The 21,234-nt window shown below is 47.4% G+C and overlaps 1 protein-coding gene across 7 annotated transcripts in view; it reads right to left on the bottom strand.

Moving 5' to 3' along the window:
* Positions 1-21,234, bottom strand: part of Arhgap23 (Rho GTPase activating protein 23) — a 102,346-nt gene that overhangs the window by 13,203 nt on the left and 67,909 nt on the right. For all 7 annotated transcript variants that reach the window (XM_076543265.1, XM_076543264.1, XM_016008876.3 and 4 more), the window contains 3 exons: positions 16,890-16,963; positions 16,564-16,653; positions 15,777-15,902 (listed from right to left, as the gene is read on the bottom strand). In XM_076543265.1, coding sequence (XP_076399380.1) covers positions 15,777-15,902; positions 16,564-16,653; positions 16,890-16,963 — 290 coding nt within the window. The remainder of the gene's footprint in view (positions 1-15,776; positions 15,903-16,563; positions 16,654-16,889; positions 16,964-21,234) is intronic.

Here is a 21,234-nt window from a genome sequence, read left to right as displayed (position 1 = left end):
CTGCTCTAACTCCAGTTCCGGAGAATCTGGTGCCCTCTTCTGGCCTCTGCAGGCACTGCACACACATGGGTACACAGACACTCATGCAGATAAACACCCATACATATAAAATATTAAAATACATATATGCAAAAATATTGATTCCTTTAGCAACTCAATAGACAAATCTGAACTAGTGAACATACTTGGAACCTTGCCCTCAATTAGAGAAGATACATTCTTTTAAAACATAAACCCTGCAGTGGTGGCATACGCCTTTAATCCCAGCACTTGGGAGGCAGAGGCAGGCGGATCTCTGAGTTTGAGGCCAGCCTGGTCTACAGAGCGAGTTCCAGGATAGACTCCCAAAGCTGCACAGAGAAACCTTATCTTGAAAAACAAAAAATCAATAAAAACATACACAAATCATTCAAAAGTCAAGCCTACCCTGGGCCAGTGTGGGATTCCAATGGCGCTTCAGAGTCTGAACCGCACAATCCGTATCCTCTACTCACAATGGAGGAAAATAAGAACTAGTGATAATTTTAGAAGCGCTAAAGCCCCTTCCAGACTTCGCATATGGAGAAACATGTCAAGTACACAGAGTGACATCAGAACACCATTACCCATGAAAACCCAGGAAGAGAAACCCTCGATGTCCTTCAGTCCAAATGGCACTTAGACGTATTCATGAAAGAAATCAGTGATAAAGTGGAGTTTCTGAGGAGAAGTTTCTCTCTACAGAAGATGTTGAGAGTAGGCAAAGACCAACGACAGAGCAGAAAAACATATTTGCAAAGAGACAGCCATAAAGGCCTCATATCAAAATACAAGACTCTTCAACAAACCTGGAAAATAAACAGACGTGGGCCAGACCTGGACACCCCACCAAGAAAACACAGATGACAAGGCAGGGGTGGGGTGGGGGGTGGGGGGCTCGGAGGCAGAGCCCTTGCCTCGCATGCGGGAGGCCGTAGGTTCAATGCCCAGAAGGCAAACTTGTGAATGAGACCCCACATCAGACATCCTCGGGACCCGCAGATTAAACAACACAGTACCCATGCGGTTGTCAGAAGGAGGCCAGTGATCCTGACAACACCCATACTGACAAGACCTGCAACAAGGCTCGGTGCGGCGGGGTAGCTGAAGCAGGAGGATCCCTGTGAGTTCTGTGAGGCTGCCCAGTTCAAGACCAGACAGGGCGGGGACGAAAAACAAAGGAAGGCTAGAAAAACAGCCGCTTTCGGCTTTCGTTCATTGCTGGGACGAGATGGCAGGCCACTCTGGATCGCACTCCTGGTTGTTTACTAAGCCAACTACACTCTTCACGTGACCTGGCAGGTGTGCTTGCGTGTGTTAACCCAAGGGATGGAAAGCTTAAGTCCACACACAGGTGTGCACAGCTGTCTGAAGCAGCTGTGTTTGTAATGGCTAAGACTCAAGGGCAGTCAAGCTGTTTGCTGTGGTTGGGACAGGTCCCTCCTGGGCCCAGGCAGTAAAGGAAGGCTTGGTCTCAGCTGGCTCCACTTTAAGAGGTGGGGCCTTGTGGCACACCCCTGCAGGGGAGGGTGGCACCCAGCCTACCTGTCTCCCTCTCTCTCTTTGCCCCTGGCTAGTAAGGTGAGAAGTCTTCCTCCTCTCTGCTCCAGCTACAGTCACAGTGTGGTACCTCGCCAGAGGCCAAAAGCAACAGAGGTACTTACATGAACCGAAAACCTCAGAACCGGGAGTGAAAATAAACTTCTCTCTCAACAAGTTAATTATCTGCGATATTTCACTACAACGACCGAGAGCTGACTAATAATATCCTTCAGGAGAGGAACACATGCACAAACCATCATATACCCAATGGGATTTTATTCAGCAGCAGAGCCAGGGATGCTGGTAATCTCAGCACTTGGGAGGCAGAGGCAGGAGGATGGATGCAAGTTCCAGGGCAAACTTGGCTTACTCATCAAGATCTTGTTTCAAAAGCAAACAAGCAAAACAGCAAAAAGAAAAGAGGTACTGAGTCATGAAAAGACTCGAGGTGACTCGTCTGCACCCCGGAACCGCTGCTCTGTCACCAGTGGGCTTCCCAGTTACCAGTGACTCCGGCTACACAACAGTGTGGAAAAGGCAGACTGTGGGCACAGTGTAAGAACAGTGGTTACTGGGTTGTAAGGGGGATGCAGGTCAAGCACACTGGAGGGCCAGGGCTCTGGCAATGACTATGTGATACTACAATGACGGTCACATGCACATCTGTCCAGACCCACAGCACATACCGGGGGGAACTCTAATGCCAACTATGAATGCCAGGAGGTGGTTAAGATGAGCTGTCCGAGTCTCAGTGGTGCTGGGCATAGAGCCCAGGGCTGTGAACTGAAGTCTTCTAGTAGAACCGGGCTCAATACCCAGCACCCACAGGGCAGCTCACAACTGTCTGTAACTTCAGTTCCAGGGGATCCGACATCTTCACACAGACACACACGCAGGCAAAACACCAATGCACATAAAATTAAAAAAAAATTTTTTTTATTTTATTTTTCAAGACAGGGTTTCTCTGTGTAGTTTTGCGCCTTTCCTGGAACTCACTTGGTAGCCCAGGCTGGCCTCGAACTCACAGAGATCCGCCTGGCTCTGCCTCCTGAGTGCTGGGGTTAAAGATGTGCACCACCACCGCCTGGCTAAAAATAAATAAATTCTTAGAAGAAGGAGGAGGAGGAGGAGGAGGAGGAGGAGGAGGAGGAGGAGGAGGAGGGGAAGAAGAAGAAGAAGAAGAAGAAGAAGAAGAAGAAGAAGAAGAAGAAGAAGAAGAAGAAGAAGAAGAAATAGTAAACTAAAGAAAATTGTGACCTTGTATCCAGTTGTCAGAAAATAGAGGCAACTGAGGCAGATGAGCTAAGAATCCTACTTAATGGAGCTAAGGGGTAAAAACCAGAGACTCCTGAAGATACAAGAGATAAGAACAATCTTAAAGTGGGCAAAAGTAAAGTGTGAAGTAAAAAAACATTGAATTTTTGTTGTGGTGGTTGAGCCAGGGTCTTACAATGTAGCGCAGGCTGGCTTCAAAGTCACAGACATCTTCCTGCCTCAGCCTCTGGAGTGCTGGGATGCAGACATGAACTACCCAAGCATACCAAAAGATGTTTAAAATGAGATACACAAATCTTTGACAAGTGTGATCAAGACAAATGAAGATGGGCTGGAGAGATGGCTTAGTGGTTAAGAGCACTGGCTGTTCTTCCAGAGGTCCTGAGTTCAATTCCCAGCACCCATGTGGCAACTAACAACCACCTGTAACTCTAGTTCCTGGGGATCCAACACCCTCTGCAGACATAATTCAGGTAAACACCTATGCACATAATAAACATTGGAAAATGAACAACTGAGATATGCTGGAGATTAAGCTCAGTTGCAGTACTTGCTTAACATGTCAAAGTCTTGGGTTTGATCTCTAGAAAGGCATAAACCAAGAGGCAGGAGGACCAGAAGTTCAAGATCATCCTGAGCTACTTAGCAAGTTGGAGGCCAGCCTGCTTATGGGAGACAAGTCTCAAAATATAAACATCCCGTGAAGCCTGACAACAAGGGGCGATGCCAGTCAGGGAGGCTGGATTTGACCCCCAGTCCCAGGGTAAGAACCCCAAAAGGCAGCTATAGAAAGCCAGGGAGTTGACTGTTAACAGTCTAAAAAGTGGTCACATTCCAGAGGCAGAGGCAGGCAGATCTCTGAGCTCAGGGTCAGCCTGATCTACAGGGTGAGTTCCAGGACAGCCAGGCTACACAGAGAAACCCTGTCCTGAAATAAAACAAACAGACAAACAAAACAAAACAAAAACTCCGAGTCTGAAAAGTGAAAGTGGGGGCTGCTGTAGGCTCAGTTCAGGCCAGAAGCACAGACCCCACCCTCAGTGGGAGCTGAGAAGAAGCCCTGAGCCTCAGATTCACTCGTGATTCGTCTCAGCAGCCGCCTGTCTGAATTCACTGCTGCAGAACCTGAACTCCAAGGCGTTCCTTCACATCAGGAGCTCCATCCCGCCAGCAGGGGGAGTATCGCTGAGGAGGCCTTAAAAGGTGGAAGAGAGTCCTCCACCTGGGCAGATCTCTGCACTGAGGTTACTTCCCATACCCCCAACAAACACATCTGGGAGACCCCCACCCTAGGGGTCTCAAGAAGGCTAGAAAAATCTGCCCATCCCACAGGTGGCAAAGCTAAGTGTGGCTATAGACGGGGTCAACTAAAGGGAAGAGATGCTCTGGCAAGAGCTTGTCCAGCACAGACTCGATCGACACCAGCGTAAACCCTGGGGAAGGCAGCTGACCATGAGGCCAGCCGACACCGCCTGCCCAGTGCAGAGAACTGGCAAGTTCCAAGTTTTGGGGAGCCAGGAGGTGCTCTCTTTAGTACCCCAGTTTTTCCTTTTAACGCTTCTGTGCTCCCCACCAGACGCCTCATCCCCCACTCTTCTTAAAAAACAAACAAGCAAAACAAAAAATTGAAACACAAGATAAAATCAAAATGCTACCAAAAAGCATAGAGGAGAGCTGGGTGGTGGTGGCGCACGCCTTTAATCCCAGCACTCGGAAGGCAGAGGCAGGTGGATCTCTGTGAGTTCGAGGCCAGCCTGGTCTACAGAGTGAGTTCCAGGAAAGGCGCAAAGCTACACAGAGAAACCCTGTCTCGAAAAACCAAAAAACCAAAAAACAAACAAACAAAAAAGCAGATAGTAGAGGAAAACAGAACAAATGGGAAAAAGAAGAAAGGACACGGAAAGATTACTCATCATAGAAAAGAAATGTTGCCGGGCGGTGGTGGCGCACGCCTTTAATCCCAGCACTCGGGAGGCAGAGCCAGGTGGATCTCTGTGAGTTCGAGGCCAGCCTGGGCTACCAAGTGAGCTCCAGGAGAGATGCAAAGCTACGCAGAGAAACCCTGTCTCGAAAAAAACAAACAAACAAACAAAAAAAAAAAAAAAGAAAGAAAAAGAAATGTGCAAACAAAATTAGAAGTGTGTGGAAAGGAATAAAAGATAGAAGCATACTTTTTAAATACAATGGAGAGGACACTGTTGGAAGTGTGCTGAGAGGAGAAGAGGCGGGCCAGGCAGCACTCTGGCCCTGCCCCGCGCACCGCTCCCCGGCAGCGGCAGTGAACTCAGGAATCTGTCCTCATGTTGCAAAACAGACATCTTGTCTGAAATAAGTCTTGGGAGAGGGCCAGGGCGGTGGCTCCCGCTCTCTGAGAGAACAAAGCAGGAGGGTTCATTGCAAGCTTGAGGCCAACCTAGTCTGCATTGCCAGGGCTACACAGCAAGACCCTGCTTTCTGTTTGTTTGGTTTTGGTTTTTCGAGGTTTCTGCATAGTCCTAGAACTCACTCTGTAGACCAGGCTGGCCTCGAACTCACAGAGATCCACCTGCCTCTGCCTCCTGAGTGCTGGAATTAAAGGTATGTGCCAATTTTTTTTAAAAGCTCTTGTTTTCTTCTTCTTCTTCTTCTTCTTCTTCTTCTTCTTCTTCTTCTTCTTCTTCTTCTTCTTCTTCTTCTTCTTCTTCTTCTTCTTCTTCTAGTTACCTGATATTTATTTATTCATTTGTTTATTTATTTATAGTTTTTAGCACAGAGTTTCTCTGTGTAACCCTGGCTGTCCTGGAACTCCCTCTGTAGACCAGGCTGGCCTTGAACTCAGAGACCAACCTGCCTCTGCCTCCTGAGTGCAGAGATTAAAGGAGTGAGCCACCACCCTATCCCACCCCACCCCAGCTAATTTTCATTTTTTAAAGATTTGTTTCTTTTTATTTTATTTGTATGTTTGCCTGCACACACATATGTGCAATTAATGTTTAAAAACATTGTGTATTGTGTTTGTGTGTGTGTATATATTAGAGAATATTTTGCGGGGAGTCTATTCTCTCCTTCCTAAGGATCCCAGGGATTGAACTCAGGTCTTCAGGCGTGGCAGCAGGCATCTTTACCCATTGGGCCATCCCACTGGCCCTGAATTTGTGTTCAAACTTTCTTAATATTGGGAAATCTTTGTATTTTCTGTGTCTAGCATGGTTTGATTTGCTTTGTTTTCCTTGTTTTTGTTTTTTGTTGTTGTTTTTTGAGACAGGGTACCTCTGTGTAGCCCTGGCTGTCCTGGAACTCGTCTGCAGATGAGGCTGGCCTCAAACTCAGAGATCTGCTTGTCTTTGCCTCCCGAGTGCTGGGATTAAAAGTGTGCACCACCACGGCCTGGCTTCCAGCATGGTTTGACATTGTTGCTTTTACAGTAACTGTTTCCTCTTCTCTTAGTGGCACTGGGGATTGAGCCCTCAGGGGATCTTCAAATAACCCAGCAGTGACATCCAAAACACAATACAGAAAGAAACCAGGAAACATGAAAAAACTGCCAATAAACTTTTCCAAATGCAGATATTCTGAAATAGGGCTGGAGAGACGGCAGTGGTTGGGGGCACTTGCTGCTCTTACAGAGGATCTGGGTTCAGTTCCTAGCACCCCCATGGCCAACACCTCTGTAGTTCTAGTTCCAGAAGCTTCCATACCCTCTGCAGGCATGTGGTGCACATACATACAAACAGGCAAAACATACACATTACATATATAGTATATACATACATATATATGAATGAGATACTGTAATAGTAAGATGCTAGATAAGTTAATTAGAAAAAATAATCAGTTATTGAAAGAGGACGAATAACAGACAGATAAACTCAATTTAGGATCTGGTGAGGAGAGTCAGCAAAGGAAAGGAAAAGGTTAGCAAAAAAAACAAAAACAAAAACAAAAACAAAACCCAAACAAACCAAACCAAACCGAAAAAACAAGCCGGGCAGTGGTGGTGCACACCTTTAATCCCAGCACTTGGGAGGCAGAGGCAGGCGGATCTCTTGTGAGTTCGAGGCCAGCCTGGACTACAGAGTGAGTTTCAGGAAAGGTGCAAAGCTACACAGAGAAACCCTGTCTCGAAAACCAAAAAAGAAAAAAAACAAAAACCAAAAAACCAAAAACGGATTTGGGAAAAACAGAACTGTTGGAAATGAAAACCCGATGAAAGCCACAGTAGGAAGCCGAGCCGACGGACTCAGTGGAGCAGAGAAGGAGCGTCAGGGATGGAGGATGCGCAGGCTAGTTTATGCCAACAACACAAACTAGAGGCACTCTCAATGGAGAAAACGTCCACATAAGATTGGCCTATAGGCAAGTCTGTTGGGCATTTTCTTGATTAATGATTGATGTGGGGAGGCCCAGCCCACTGTGGGTGGTGCCTCTCCTGGGTTCTATAAGAAAGCAGGCTGAGCAAGCCATGGGGAGCAAGTCAGTAAGCAGCACTCCTCCATGGTCTCCGCTTCATTTCCTGCCTCCAGGTCCATGCCTTGACTTCCTTTGATGAAGGACTGTGATGTAGAAACGTCAGCAAAACAAGCTCTTCCCTCCCCAGGTTGGTCATGGTCTTCCATCACAGCTACTGACTAAGACAGAGGACAGATGGACAAAATACAACAGTCTAACAACAGAGGAAAAACCTGAGCATGACCATAATGGCTAGGAACCCTGACTGGTGATCAAGAGACCAAACCAAGGCAGTCACAGGATAGAGCTGAGATTAAAACTCAAAGCATACAAACTCTATTCCTTGAATGCAGCAGACAATTGCCAGATCCAGAGAACAAATGGACACCCAAAGAGAAACCCAAAAAAGCGGGAAGAACCTCTTCAAGATAGATAGATTACAGGCAACATGTAAACATAAAAAGAAACAATACTGTACGCGGTAAGGGGAAATGTGAACTCATCTACATCAGAAATACACAGACGCTCTCACCAGCTAGCCAGAAGCGAGCAAAGCATGGAACTGTGCCTGTCCAGCCTGAGAAGCATGTAAAGAGCGGCTAACGGGGGCCCAGCAGAGCTACTACTTACATTAACAGGAAGTAAGAACATTTCAGGATGCACACACTACAGCAGTTCTTGACAGACATGCCAGCGCTGCAGTAGACACAGGAGTCCTCTCCACAGAGGGGAAGAGAGCCTCAATTAGGGGAACACACGAAAAAGTAACTCTCATGAGGAAGAGATACACAAAGGTCCAGCAATAAACCTGAAAAATCCTTAATAGTACTGGGGAGCAAAGACAAACAATAACCCAAGCCGCCAAATGACAAGAATTAGTAAACACCACTCAGTTATAGCCTTTCATGTAAATGATCTCAACCCATTAATAAAGAAACAGAGACTAGCTGGCTGGATAAAAAAAAAAAAAAAAAAGATCCAGTTATCTGTTTCCAAGAAACACACTTCATCGGCCAAGATTACTACAGACAGAGTCAAAGGACAGACTTCAGTCCATCAAGCAAATGGGAGCTGAAAACACTAGGGTAGCAATTCTAGTATATACTAAGTCAACTTCAAAACAGAGTCAGAAGAAACAAAGAAGAAACAGGCTGGGTGGCTGACTCAGTTGGCAGAGCGCTTACCCAACATGCACAAGGCTCTGAATTCATTACTCAGCGTGGAAAAAAAAAAAAAGCCACTGTCTTTGGACCAGAAACATTAATAATAAAAATTATTTGAGTTGAGGATGTAGTTCAGTTGGTAGCATGCTTGCCTTGCATGAATGGGGCCCCGGGTTTGATTTCTAGCACCACAGAAACCAGACATGTAGTATACACGGAGGTTCAATGTCACCCTGGCTATGTAGGAAGTTTGAGGGCAGCTTGGGCTACATTTTCAAGGGATCCAACACTCTCTTCGGACATTCTTGGCATAACATCCATACACACAAAATTTTTTTTATTAAAAAAGATGGTCTAGCTGGGTGGTTGTGGTGCACACTTTTAATCCCAGCACTTAGGAGGCAGAGGCAGGTGAATTTCTTCCAGTTTGAGGCCAGCCTGGTCTACAGAACAAGTTCCAAGACAGCAGAGCTACACAGAGAAACCTTGTCTTGAAAAACCAACCAAACAAACCAACAAATAAATCAAAAAGAGGCTGGAGAGATATCTTGGTGGTTAAAAGCACTTACTGCTCTCCAGAGGACCTGGTTTGGTTCCATTACCCATGTTGAGCAGCTCACAGGCACCTTAACTTCTGCAGACCCTACACCTTCTTCCAGCCTCCATGGGTCTGTGTGCACATACACACATAAACACACATGTACACATTATTTTTTTTTTAAATCTAGCTGAGCATGGTGTCTTTAATTCCAGCACTTGGGAGGCAGAGGCAGGCAGATCTATGAGTTCAATCAAGGCCAGGCTGGTCTGCAGAGTGTGTTCCAGGACAGCCATGGCTACACAGAGAAACTCTCTCTCAAAAAAAAAAAAAAAATCTAGAAAAAAAATTTAAACAACACTATAGATCAAATGGGCTTAACTGGTAACCACAGAATATTCCTTTCAACAGATATGGAGGACACCTTCTTCTTATGGAGCCTTCTCTAAAATGGACTACATTCTAGGCACAAAGCAAGTCTTAACAAATATAAAAGATTCAAAATAATTACATATATCTTATCAGATCAAAATGCAATAAAGATTGAAATCAACAGTAAAAGAAAAGACACAGATACTTGGAGGCTGAACAATACATTGTCTAGTGACTCACTAGGAAACCAGGGAGGGAATCCAACTCAATTTCACACCAGGCGGTGGTGGCGCACGCCTTTAATCTCAGCACTTGGGAGGCAGAGGCAGGTGGATCTCTATGAGTTTGGAGCCAGCCTGGTCTACAGAGTGAGATCCAGGAAAGGTGCAAAGCTACACAGAGAAACCCTGTCTCGAAAAATAAAACAAAACAAAACAAAAAAAGGAGAAAGAGGGGGCTGGAGAGATGGCTCAGAGGTTAAGAGCACTGACTGCTCTTCCAGAGGTCCTGAGTTCAATTCCCAGCAACCACATGGTGGCTCACGACCACCTGTAATGAGATCTGGTGCCCTCTTCTGACCTGTAGTCATACATGCTGTATACAAAATAAATAAATAAATCTTTAAAAAAAAAAAAAAGGAGAAAGAGAGAAAGAAAGAAAGGAAGGAAGGAAGGAAGGAAGGAAGGAAGGAAGGAAGAAAGAAAGAAAGAAAGAAAGAAAGAAAGAAAGAAAGAAAGAAAGAAAGAAAGAAAGAAACTTTACAGCAATAATAAGTAATAATAAGTACTTCATTAAAGATAAGAGGGTGCCAGCAAGATGGCTCGCCTGGTTAAGCTGCTTGCCATGCAGACCTAGTAACCTGAGTTCAGTCAACCGACGGGACCCACCAAAAGAGAGAAAGAAGGAACTGATGCTACAAAGTTGCACTCCTACCTACACACACACACACACACACACACACACACACACACACACACACACACACACACACCACAGCACCTGCGCACTCCCCCCCCAATAATAGTAATTTTTTTCTAAATCAGAAGGATGTGCCTCAAGGTCTTATGCAAATGAGAATAATCCAAACACCAAGCAATGGATGTCAACAAATGATGCAGATTGTAGAGAAACAAATGAAATAGAGACTAAAAGAGCAAAGGGATGGATAAAATAAAAAGCTGGTTCTTTGAAAAAGATAAATTAGCCTGGTATGGAGGCACACCCCTGTAATCCCAGAGGATCAAGAGTTCAAGGCTAGCCCCAATCACATAACCTGGGCTACATAACACCCTTTTCAGGAGTGGAAGTAAAATTTATACAACTAGGGAAAATCTAGAAGAGCTTAGGAAGTACCTTTGAAAACTTACATTCAAACAAACAGACTGGGAACCACAAGATGATATAAACAGATCCATGAAAACCATCAGATTGAAGCAGTAATAAAATGCCTATCACTGCCAAATTCTACCAACCTTTTAAAGAGCTAACAACACTCCTGAAACGGTTGGTCCCCCAAATAGAAAGGGGAGAACACCACTGATGTCACCCCACAAAGCCAGAATATACCGATAGCAAAACGGGGCAAGAATCCAACACAGAACACAACTACAGACCAATCTCCCCGATGAGCAGACACAAAAACTCTCAACAAAACACTTGCAAGCCAAACTCAAGAATACATTAAGAAGATCACATACCATGACCAAGGTGGTTTCATCCAGATGTACAAGGGTCAACATGTGCAAATCAATAAGTGTAATACAATGTGTAAATCTATAATAAGGACAAAATGATGTGATCACCTCAATAGATGTAGAGAAGGCCTCTGACAAAGTTCAAGATCCCTCATGACCAAAGTATGGCACAAACTGGGAACAGAAGGAACATATATCAACATAGAAAGTCCATGTGTGACACACATAGAGCCAACATTATACTAAATGAGGGAAACTGAAAGCCGTTCCCGTAAAATCAGGAATGCAATGAAGTGGCCATTTCATCACTCTCATTCAGTATAGAAGTTGAAGTTTTCACTAGAGCAATAAGAGAAAAAAATGAAGGGATACAACCATGAAAGGAAGATGCCAAAGTATTCCTATTTACAGGCAATATGATCCTACATTTAAAAGTCCCAATAGACTCCACCAGAGGACTCTTGGATCGGATGAACACTTCTAGCAAATAATAAAATGAACAGACAAAAAGCAATAGCCAGTCTATATATCAGTAATGAACTCACTGAGAAGAAATTCTGAAAAAAAATCCATTTAAACAATAAACAAAACAACAACAACAACAACAAAAAACCCAAAACACCAAAAAATCACCAACCCTAGGAGGGCCCGTGAGATTGTTCAGAGGGTAAGCCACCAAGGCTGCAGCCTGAGTACAGTCCCAGGGACCCACTTGGTGGCAGGAGAGGGCTGACCCCAGCAAGCTATCTTCTAACCTCTACAAGTATGCAGCGGCACACATGCCATCTCCTGCCCCGACACACAGGTGGGCACAGGTGCTCACTGCCAACCCTGACAATCCAGGTCCAACCCCAAGTGCCCATGGTGGAAAGAGACAGCAGACTCCTCTAAGCTGTCCTCTGACTTCTGTACGCATATGCAATAGCACACAACCGTGGCACACATATGCCCATGTGCACACATACACACAAATTATTTAATTAATCATTTTTAAAACTCTAAGAATAAACGCAACCAAGCAGGTGAAGAAAGATCTCTACAATAAGAATGGTAAGACACTGAAGAAAGACCAGAAGATACTAGGAGATATTAAAGGTGTTTTTGTGCTGATAAATTGGCAGAATTAATGCTACAAAAATGGCTGGGTTACTAAAAGCTGTGAATAAATTCAACACAATCACCATCCAATTTCCAATGACATTCTTCAAAGAACCAGGAAAAAAATAAGTATAAAATTCATATGCAAGCCAGGTGGTGGTGGCGCGTGTCTTTAATCCCAGAACTCGGGAGGCAGAGACAGGCGGATCTCTGTGAGTTCGAGGCCAGCCTGGACTACAGAGCGAGATCCAGGACAGGCACCAAAACTACACAGAGAAACCCTGTCTCAAAACAAACAAACAAACAAACAAACAAACAAACAAGTTCATATGCAAGTACAAAAGACTCCAAATACCCAAAGCAATCCCAAATAGAAAGAGCAGTGCTGGAAACATCACAATTCCTGATCTCACACTATACTCCAGAGCCCTAGTAAGGAAACAGACCAAGGATAGGATAAGAGGACCCAAGTGGGCAATGTGGTGCATCCGTATGACCCCAGCTCCGGGAAGTAGAGGCCGGAGGATCAGGAGTTCAAGGCCAGCCTCAAAAAAAGAAAGGAGGAGGAGGAAGAAGGAGGAAGGTTGAGAAGAGGAAGAGGAGGAGACAAAAAGCAACCAGTACTGTTGAGGATGTGAGGAAAGAGGCTTCCTCACTGCTGGCGGGGACATAAACTGGTGCAGCCACTTCAGAAGTCAGTGTGGAGATTCCTCAGAAAACATAAAACTGAAAACAACTTGCATAGCCTTGTTTACCACTGCATTTTTTCATGATAGCTAAGAAAGGAACCAGCCTGGATGTCCACTACCAGATGAATGGATAACAAAAATGTAATACACACACAATGGAATTTTATCTAGTCATAAGGAAAATAAGAATCATGACATCCACCAGAAAATGGATAGAAGTGTAGTTTTTTGTTTTGTTTTGTTTTTAATGTTTGTTTGGTTTTTTTGTTTTGTTTTTCAAGACAGGTCCTGAGTTCAATTCCCAACAACCACATGGTGGCTCACAACCATCTGTAATGAGATCTGGTGCCCTCTTCTGGCCTGCAGGGATATGTACAGACAGAACACTGTATACATAATAAATAAATAAATCTTTAAAAAAAAAATTCTATGAAGTCCAGGATGGCCTTGAATTTGCTCTTCCTGCCTGGCACGGGCCTCTTTCCTATTGTCACAATTGACGAGACAGCCTGGCATGGAGGGCTGGGGGCCACTCCCAACACTCAGGAGGGCACAGTCAGACTGTGACGCGGCTTAGTGGGAGAACTCTGCCATAGCACGGCCAAGGCCCTGGGCACCATCCCTAACACAGGAAGAAGACAAAAATGCCAAGGCTGAGAAGTGTTAGGGTCCCACAGTGCTGGATAAAAGACTAAATCCCCCACCACAGGCTCTGGATGCCAGCTGACTCGGGAACACAGCAGGGCTGTGGGGTGACCTCCACCAAGCACCTGGGGCTGCGCTCCTCTTTGCTCTGTGGAAGTCTTGTTCACCCTTCACTTCCCACCCTGGATGCCTGGAGACCCCTTCCTGCTGGCTGCTCTAGGCTTCCCGTGGTGACAGGAGCCCCTGTCGGAAGCCATTTTGGCTGAAACTCCAGGTAGAGTCAATGTTACCCACTAGTTCCGGCGGTCACTGTCTGGCCAGGGCTGACCAGCCTCTACAGCCTACCCCTGCCAGGGCTCTGCCGCTGCTGTAGAGAGCCCCTGGACTCTCAGGTGGGTGGCCGAAGGGGGCTGCAAGGGCAGAGCCTGCTCAGCATCAAAGATGTCCCCAGGCCTGGGAGGCGAGAAGGGAAGGTCGCCAGCTCAGCTTTTTGTCAGAATGAATCCCTGGGTGGAAAGCCCAGCCGGCCGAGCCTCAGAGATCCACTCACTGCTGACTCATTCGCTTAGCAAACAGAGCGTTCACCAAGCACACCCTAGGCCAGGCGCTGAGACCGACATGCACTCCTGTGACCCCATCCCCCACCCCAGGCACAGACGCTGCCTCTGGAAGAACAGGCTTGCTAAGGGCCTGCTTCCTCTCTTTTTTTTTTTTTTTTTTTTTTTGGTTTTTCGAGACAGGGTTTCTCTGTGTAGCTTTGCGCCTTTCCTGGAACTCACTTGGTAGCCCAGGCTGGCCTCGAACTCACAAAGATCCGCCTGCCTCTGCCTCCCGAGTGCTGGGATTAAAGGCGTGCGCCACCACCGCCCGGCCCCTGCTTCCTCTCTTAAGGCTGCTGTTCCAACTCCTGTGTTGACCACAGACCTCAGGCCTCTGGCAACTTCTCCAGACACCGCACGGCCAGAAGCCCTCCTTCCCAACCATGGCTCCTCTTGTGGGAGTCTCTGGAGAGCCTGGTTCTCGAGAACAAAACCTTCCCAGGACACAGGAGATTCGTGGTACCGACAGCAATTTTAGGCTGGGTGGGGAAGAGGCCACAGTGCTCACTCCTGCAGCCGTGGCCCTGACCACGGGGTGAAGGATGGATAGGCAGGCCACAGAGTCAGCATGATCCAAGTCCGCTGCTGCCTCATTCCCTGACCTGAAGCCTCATTCCTCAGCTCTGGAAGCGGGGAGGTGGGAGGGAGCACAGACTTGGGTAGACAGACCTGTTTGAAGTCCTGGAGATGCCATCTTTTGGTGCGCGACCTGCAAGTCACCACCTCCCTGAGCCCTGATTTCCTCATCTATAAAATGGGGTTAACAGGGCTTCCTTCCTGTGACCAATGACTAACCTTACTCCTTCTGCAGAAGAGGACTCTGGGCCCACACTTTGTGGCTGTCACAGATCGGTAAGTAGGAAATCTTTTGATTCACAAAATCATCCCTGAGTCCCTAGAAGGCAGCAAACTACCTTTTGGGTGGGCTTCAGAAGACAGAGGCCTCTATCGCCCTCTGCTGGCCACTCTGGTTTCTTCATCCTTCCTAGACAAAAGCAAGGATCCACCATAGTGGTTCTCAACCTATGGGTCACAACCCTTTCATGGGGTTACCTAAGACCATCAGAAAGCACATATATTTACTTTATAATAAATAACCGTAGCAAAATTACAGTTATGAAGTAACAACAGCATAATTTTATGGTTAGAGGTCACCACAACACGAGGAGCTGTATTAAAGAGTCACAGCATTAAGAAGGTTGAGGACCACTGATGTAGCAGAATACAGGGGCTCCCTGGACCCTCCAGGAGTCGGAAGGGAGGTCAAGCAGTGACTTGCACCAGAGCACCATGGAGGATGTGGCCTTGGTCCCTGCTCCATTTCCTACACCATCTGTGCCCCCTGACCCAGCGGGTGTTAGGGCCCAGACCTCCTGACACCCGTGTGCCCAGTTCTGCTGGCCACCTCCACCAGAACAACCTGAGGACCCTCTGCAGCCAGTCTCCACTGTCCCTGCTCCTCCCTGACTCTGATTCCACCCTGTTCCTCTGCTAACTAAGGACTTGGATGCAATGCTGTTTTGCCTTGATGGCATCCTGTCACTGCTGAAGGCCATGCATCCCCCAGCAGTATCCTCTTGGGCTGCAGGTGCTGCTGCAAACATCCTGGGGTACCCAGACTGGGCAGGAGCAGAGCCTGGCCCTGGGCACCCAGGCTGGGCAGGAGCAGAGCCTGGCCCTGGGCACCAGGCTACAAGTACACAACGGGCACTTACGTGCTGGATCAGCGTCTCCACGATCTTGTATCGGTCCGGCATGTGGGTCACCATGTCTGTCATGTTGTCCTCAGATGTCCTTACCAACGTTGGCCCGAAGACCAGAGCCAGGTTCCGGGGCTCCATCTGGGTTGGGGAGGGGAAAATCCCAGGATCATTGCTTTGAGCACGACCACCGGTACCCTTCACTCCAGGTCACTGAGACTCCCATCCCCCACCCTGATCTGTCCCAAGATTAGGGGCTGAACATCCCACATGGGCATGGAGAGGTTTGCCAGGTGAAGTACAAGCCAGATGTTTAGCCTCTCACATTTCCAGGCCTGGCAGCCATGATCAGTGCCGACCTCACACACCCATCCAGGGTAGCCCTCGTGGTAAGTGATAGTATGGGGATTCTGGTGTGGGAGACATGTTGGAGACTCTAGTGTAGTTTAGAACAGGGAGGAATCCCTTCATTCCTCTCCTTTTCTCCACTGCAGAACCAAAAGACAGAAAGAACTGGATTAGGAAGATGTAAAGGGAAGGGATTGGTGCTGGACCAGAGGACAGATGCCACTTGGCATGGGGCACAGTGGCTCTTGGCCTCTACATGGCCCTCAGCAACTCAGGAGCTGGCTCTGTGAGGGAACGGTGCTGGCCCAGCTGCAGGCTGATGCACTGGCCCAGTGTGGTAGGCATAGACTAACAGCCTTGGGAGATGGGGATTACGGGGCCTCAGATCATGCTGAGGAGGCGTGAATTCCATGCAGCCAGTGCTTCCCAGACTCCACCAGGGAACTACACACACCTTGTTTTTCTCTGAGTGGTCAGCAATGGTCTTGAGATGGCCCACGAGGAATTTAAGCGTTTCATAGTAGTGTCCTGGGAGATCCCGGATCTAGGGGACAGGAGGAGGGAAAAGGGGCCAGGCTGTGGTGATCTCTCCAATCCACCCTCCACCATGCTCCAAAGAGACTCCCATTGCCCCACCACAGGGAGCTGGAATCCACCTGCCAACCCCCTTCCTTGGTTCAGATGGGGAAACTGAGGCTATCGGTGGAGAAAGGCTTCTCCAAAGCCTCTGGGGGGATGGCACCAGGCTGCCCCAACTGCCTGGCAGGCTTCTGTCCTCACCAGCTTCCGCAGAGTCTTCATCCTCTCCCTGGAGTCTTCTATCCGATTGGCCTCAATGAAGTCATTGTATTTGTCTAGAAGACAGGAGAGATGCTCAGAGGTGGAGGCAGCCCCTTCCTCACTCTGGGAGCTGAGGATTCCAGCCAGGAGGAAGGCTTTGCTGCAGGGAAGACCTGGGCTTTTTGCTGATCCTTGCAAAGGGACCCCAGCCCTGTCTTCAGGCCAAGGATCTCAAGACTCAGTAGGTCAGAAATAAGAAGAAGGGTCTTCAGACACCTCACCGACCTCAACAGTCCTCAGCTTCTGAGGTTCCCAAAGATGTCCCAGGAACTTTAATACCGAAGCCCTTTTTCCCATGCTCCCTGGGGGTGCAGCGTCCATCAGGTTAGCTGGGATGGAACTTCCAGCAAATAAGGATTTAGCATGGCCAGGCCCTCAATACCATCCCCAACACCCCAAAATATAAAACACAGTTCGTCCAGATGAGCCATCTGTAAGGATTGCCAAGAATATGGTTTAGGGCCAGGGACATGGCTCAGCGGGGGACAGGCTTACTGTACCAGCATGAGGACCAGGATGCTGGACCCGCAGCACCACATGGAAAGCTTACTGTGACGGGGCTGGAGAGATGGCTTGGAGGTTAAGAGCACCAACTGCCCTTCCAGAGGTCCTGAGTTCAATTCCCAGCACCCACATGGTGGTTCACACCTGTCTATAATGGGATCTGGTGCCCTCTTCTGGTGTGTAGGCATACATGCAGACCACAGACAAAGCACCCATATTCATAAAATGAACAAATAAATAAACCTCAAAAAAAAGTGGCAGCATGCCTTGTCACCCCAGTACTGGAAGAGGGGACAGGAGGACCCCCGGAACTCACTAACTGGGAGCCCGAGATTCAGTGAAAGACCTTGTCTCTGTAAGTTAGGTGTAGAGTGATGCAGGACGACACTGGATGTCAATCCCTGGCTCTTGAAGGCGTGCACATGGGGCTCAGGGAGGACTGGGATTCCACTACAGGACATGCGCAGTGGGGAAGGATGCAGGCATGCCCGCATGCCAGGGACCATGAGAGAGCGTCCACTGCTACATCACACAACACCAGCTAGTTTAGTTCCGTGACACAGAGCCTAATATACAAATCAAAATACCAAAGGTGAGGGCCTACGAGGGGGCTCTGTGGGTAAAAGTGCTGGCTGCCAAGTCTAACGACCCGAGTTCAACCCCCGGGTCCCACATGGTGGAAGGAGAGAACTGAATCCTGCAAGCTGCCCTTTGACCTCGACATGAATGACTTGGCAAGCTTGTGTATTCCTTCCCCATACTAGATAGATAGATAGATAAATGTAATGTAATTATTAAAAGATCAAAGGCAAGCTGGGCATGCTGTTTCATGCCTATAATCTCAGCACTCAGGAGGCTGAGACAGGAGGATTTCCCTAAGTCTAAGGCCAGCCTAAGTTAGAGCAAGAACCTGTCTCAAAAGGAAAAAAAAAATCACAGAAGAAAATATTTTTATAACCACAAGGACTAAACATGAGATATTCAACCCATTAAAGTGTTTAGACATTTAAAAATATTGTGTTGGGGGTCTGTGAGACGGCTCAGTGGGTAAATGAATTTGCTGCAAAGCCTGACGACCTGAGTTGGATCCTCAGGTCCCACCTGGTGGAAGGAGAATTGACTCTAGAAAGTTGACCTCTGACCTCTACATGCGGGCTATGGTTTCCTCCCCTCCATACTCAGTAAGTAAATAGAGCCAGGCAGTGGTGGCGCACGCCTTCAATCCCAGCACTCAGGAGGAGAGGCAGGCAGATCTCTGTGAGTTCGAGGCCAGCCTGGTCTATAGAGTGAGTTCCAGGACAGCCTGAGCTACACAAAGAAACCCTGTCTCAACAAAACAAAACAAACAAACAAAAAAACAAATAATAATAATAATAATAGGAAGAAGAAGAAAAAGAAGAAAGAAATAATAAAAATAGGAAGAATTTTAAGATTTTAAACAGTTTTCCATTTCTTTTTCTTTCTTTTTTAGATTTATTTATTCATTATGTATACAGAAGAGGGCGCCAGATCTCATTACAGATGGTTGTAAGCCACCATGTGGTTGCTGGGAATTGAACTCAGGACCTCTAGAAGAGCAGTTGGTGCTCTTAACCACTGAGCCATCTCTCCAGCTCCAGTTTTCCATTTCTAAACTGAAAAGTCCAAAGGGAAGTGGCAGCTGGCTGTGATGGTATAACCTGTAGTCCCAGCATCTAGAAGGCTGAGGCAGGAGGATTGCTTCAAGTATGAAGTTATCCTGGGGTACATAGCAAGACCTTGTCTAAGAAAAAAGTGAAAAAGGCAGGGGAGGGGAGGATGCCACAACAAATAATTGTAAAGATCAACAAGGGTTAATGCATTTGTTCCCACAAACCAAGAGGAAAAAGATGACCCAACAGAAATATAGGTACAGAGCAGGAAGACTCAATTACAGAAGAAATGGAGAGAGCCAATAAACCAAGGAAAAGAGGCTGCCTCTCCCTAGAAATGGGGCAACACAATGAAACCATAGCAAGATACCATCCCTCCTACTGATCAGCAAAAACTTCAAACACTTCGAACAAAGCTGAGGCTGCCATCCCAGTGCATGCCCAGCATGTACAAGGCCCTGCATTTGATGCCCAGACTGCAGAAAAGGAAAAAACCAAACAAGGTGTGGTGGTACCTGCCTGTAATTGCACATACTCAGGAGGAGAGGAAAGACACAATCAGACGCTGAAAGCCAATCTGAGTAACTTTCTGTTGCCTCAAACCAAACAATAGGAGGCCAGAGACTTGTTGCTCTTCCAGAGGACCCAAGTTCAATCCCCAGCACCCACATTGTAACTCCAGTTCTAGGGGATCTGGAACCTTCTTCTAACCTGCTCAGGCACCAGGCAGAGGCATACGTGCAGGCAAACACCCATGCACATAAAGTAAACAAGTAAACCAAAAGAAAAGAGAAGTGAAGGCTAGGCGGTGGTGGCGCACGCCTTTAATCCCAGCACTCGGGAGGCAGAGGCAGGCGGATCTTTGTGAGTTCGAGGCCAGCCTGGGCTACCAAGTGAGTTCCAGGAAAGGCGCAAAGCTACACAGAGAAACCCTGTCTCGAAAAACCAAAAAAAAAAAAAAAAAAAAAAGAAGAAGTGAAATAAGTGTCTTACTTCTCACAGGAAGACACTGACCTACCACCCCACATCTGAACACCCACCTACAGAAGAGGGCCAGTCTTGTAAGGACAGACTCAAAGAAGGGCCTGGAAGGTGGAAGGCGATCTAAACACCCACCAGTAGAGGAGCCATCAGAAAAGGCACAGGCTAGAATCTGATTTTGATCTTATGTGTATGAGTGTTTTGCCTGTGTGTATGTCTATACCACGTGTGCACCTGGTGCCCAGGAAGGTCAGAAGAGGGAACCGGATCCCCCGAAGTGGAGCTGCAGATGCTGTGAGCCACTCTGCAGGTGAGGGTCCCCTGCAAGGGCAACCAGTGCTCTTAACCTCTGAGCCATCTCTCTCCAGCCCTGAGAACAGATGCTGCTAAGAACAACTCAACAGCAAAGTCGCAGCCTGCTCACACGGCTCCGCAGGCACAAGCAGTGTCTCTTTCCTAGTCTGTGTTGGGGACACCAGGCCAGCGGCTTGAATAAGTCACAGTGAGAATATTTACACCGCAGACATTGGAAAATGTAACAAACCAGGACCCTCTCCTGTAGAGTGAGTCGTGAACACTCATCCACCCCACCCCATGGTGGTCTGGGGGGCTCACAGCATAAAGGTCAGGAAAGAAACAGCATGGCAGAATTGGCTTGTCTGCCTGGTTATGATTTTTGTTTTGAGTTTTGAAACAAGGTCTCTCTGTAGCCCCGGCTGTCCTGGAACTCTGTAGACCAGGCTGGACTCCAACTCACAGAGATCTGCCTGCCTCTGCCTTCCAAGTGTCGGGACTAAAGGTGTGCGCCACGATGTCTAGTTTGTGATTTTGTTTTTGAGACAGGCTTCTGTTTTATAGCTCTCCGTGTAGCCAAGGCTAGCCTCAAAAGTATCATCTTCCTGCCCCAGCCTCCTGAGTGCTGGAATGAAAGGCGTGCACTGCTAGACCCATTCAGGCTGTTAATGACACGCAGCTGAGTACATGGGCTCTCGACGGGTTTGGGTCCAGAAGCCTGAAGTGGAATCCTGGCTGTGCCACTCACAGGCTGGGTGACCTTAGCAAGTCACTTTACCTCTCTGAACCACTGTGTCTTGGTCCATGAAGGAGTCTGATAACAGTTCCTCTTTGGGGAACTGTTTCAGGGAGCAATGCTAGGCTACAGTGGATGC

Source organism: Peromyscus maniculatus, chromosome 8 (assembly GCF_049852395.1).
Source record: "Peromyscus maniculatus bairdii isolate BWxNUB_F1_BW_parent chromosome 8, HU_Pman_BW_mat_3.1, whole genome shotgun sequence".
Lineage (NCBI taxonomy): Eukaryota > Metazoa > Chordata > Mammalia > Rodentia > Cricetidae > Peromyscus > Peromyscus maniculatus.
Note: the sequence above shows the minus strand (reverse complement) of the source record. Positions and strands in the feature narration are given on the sequence as shown.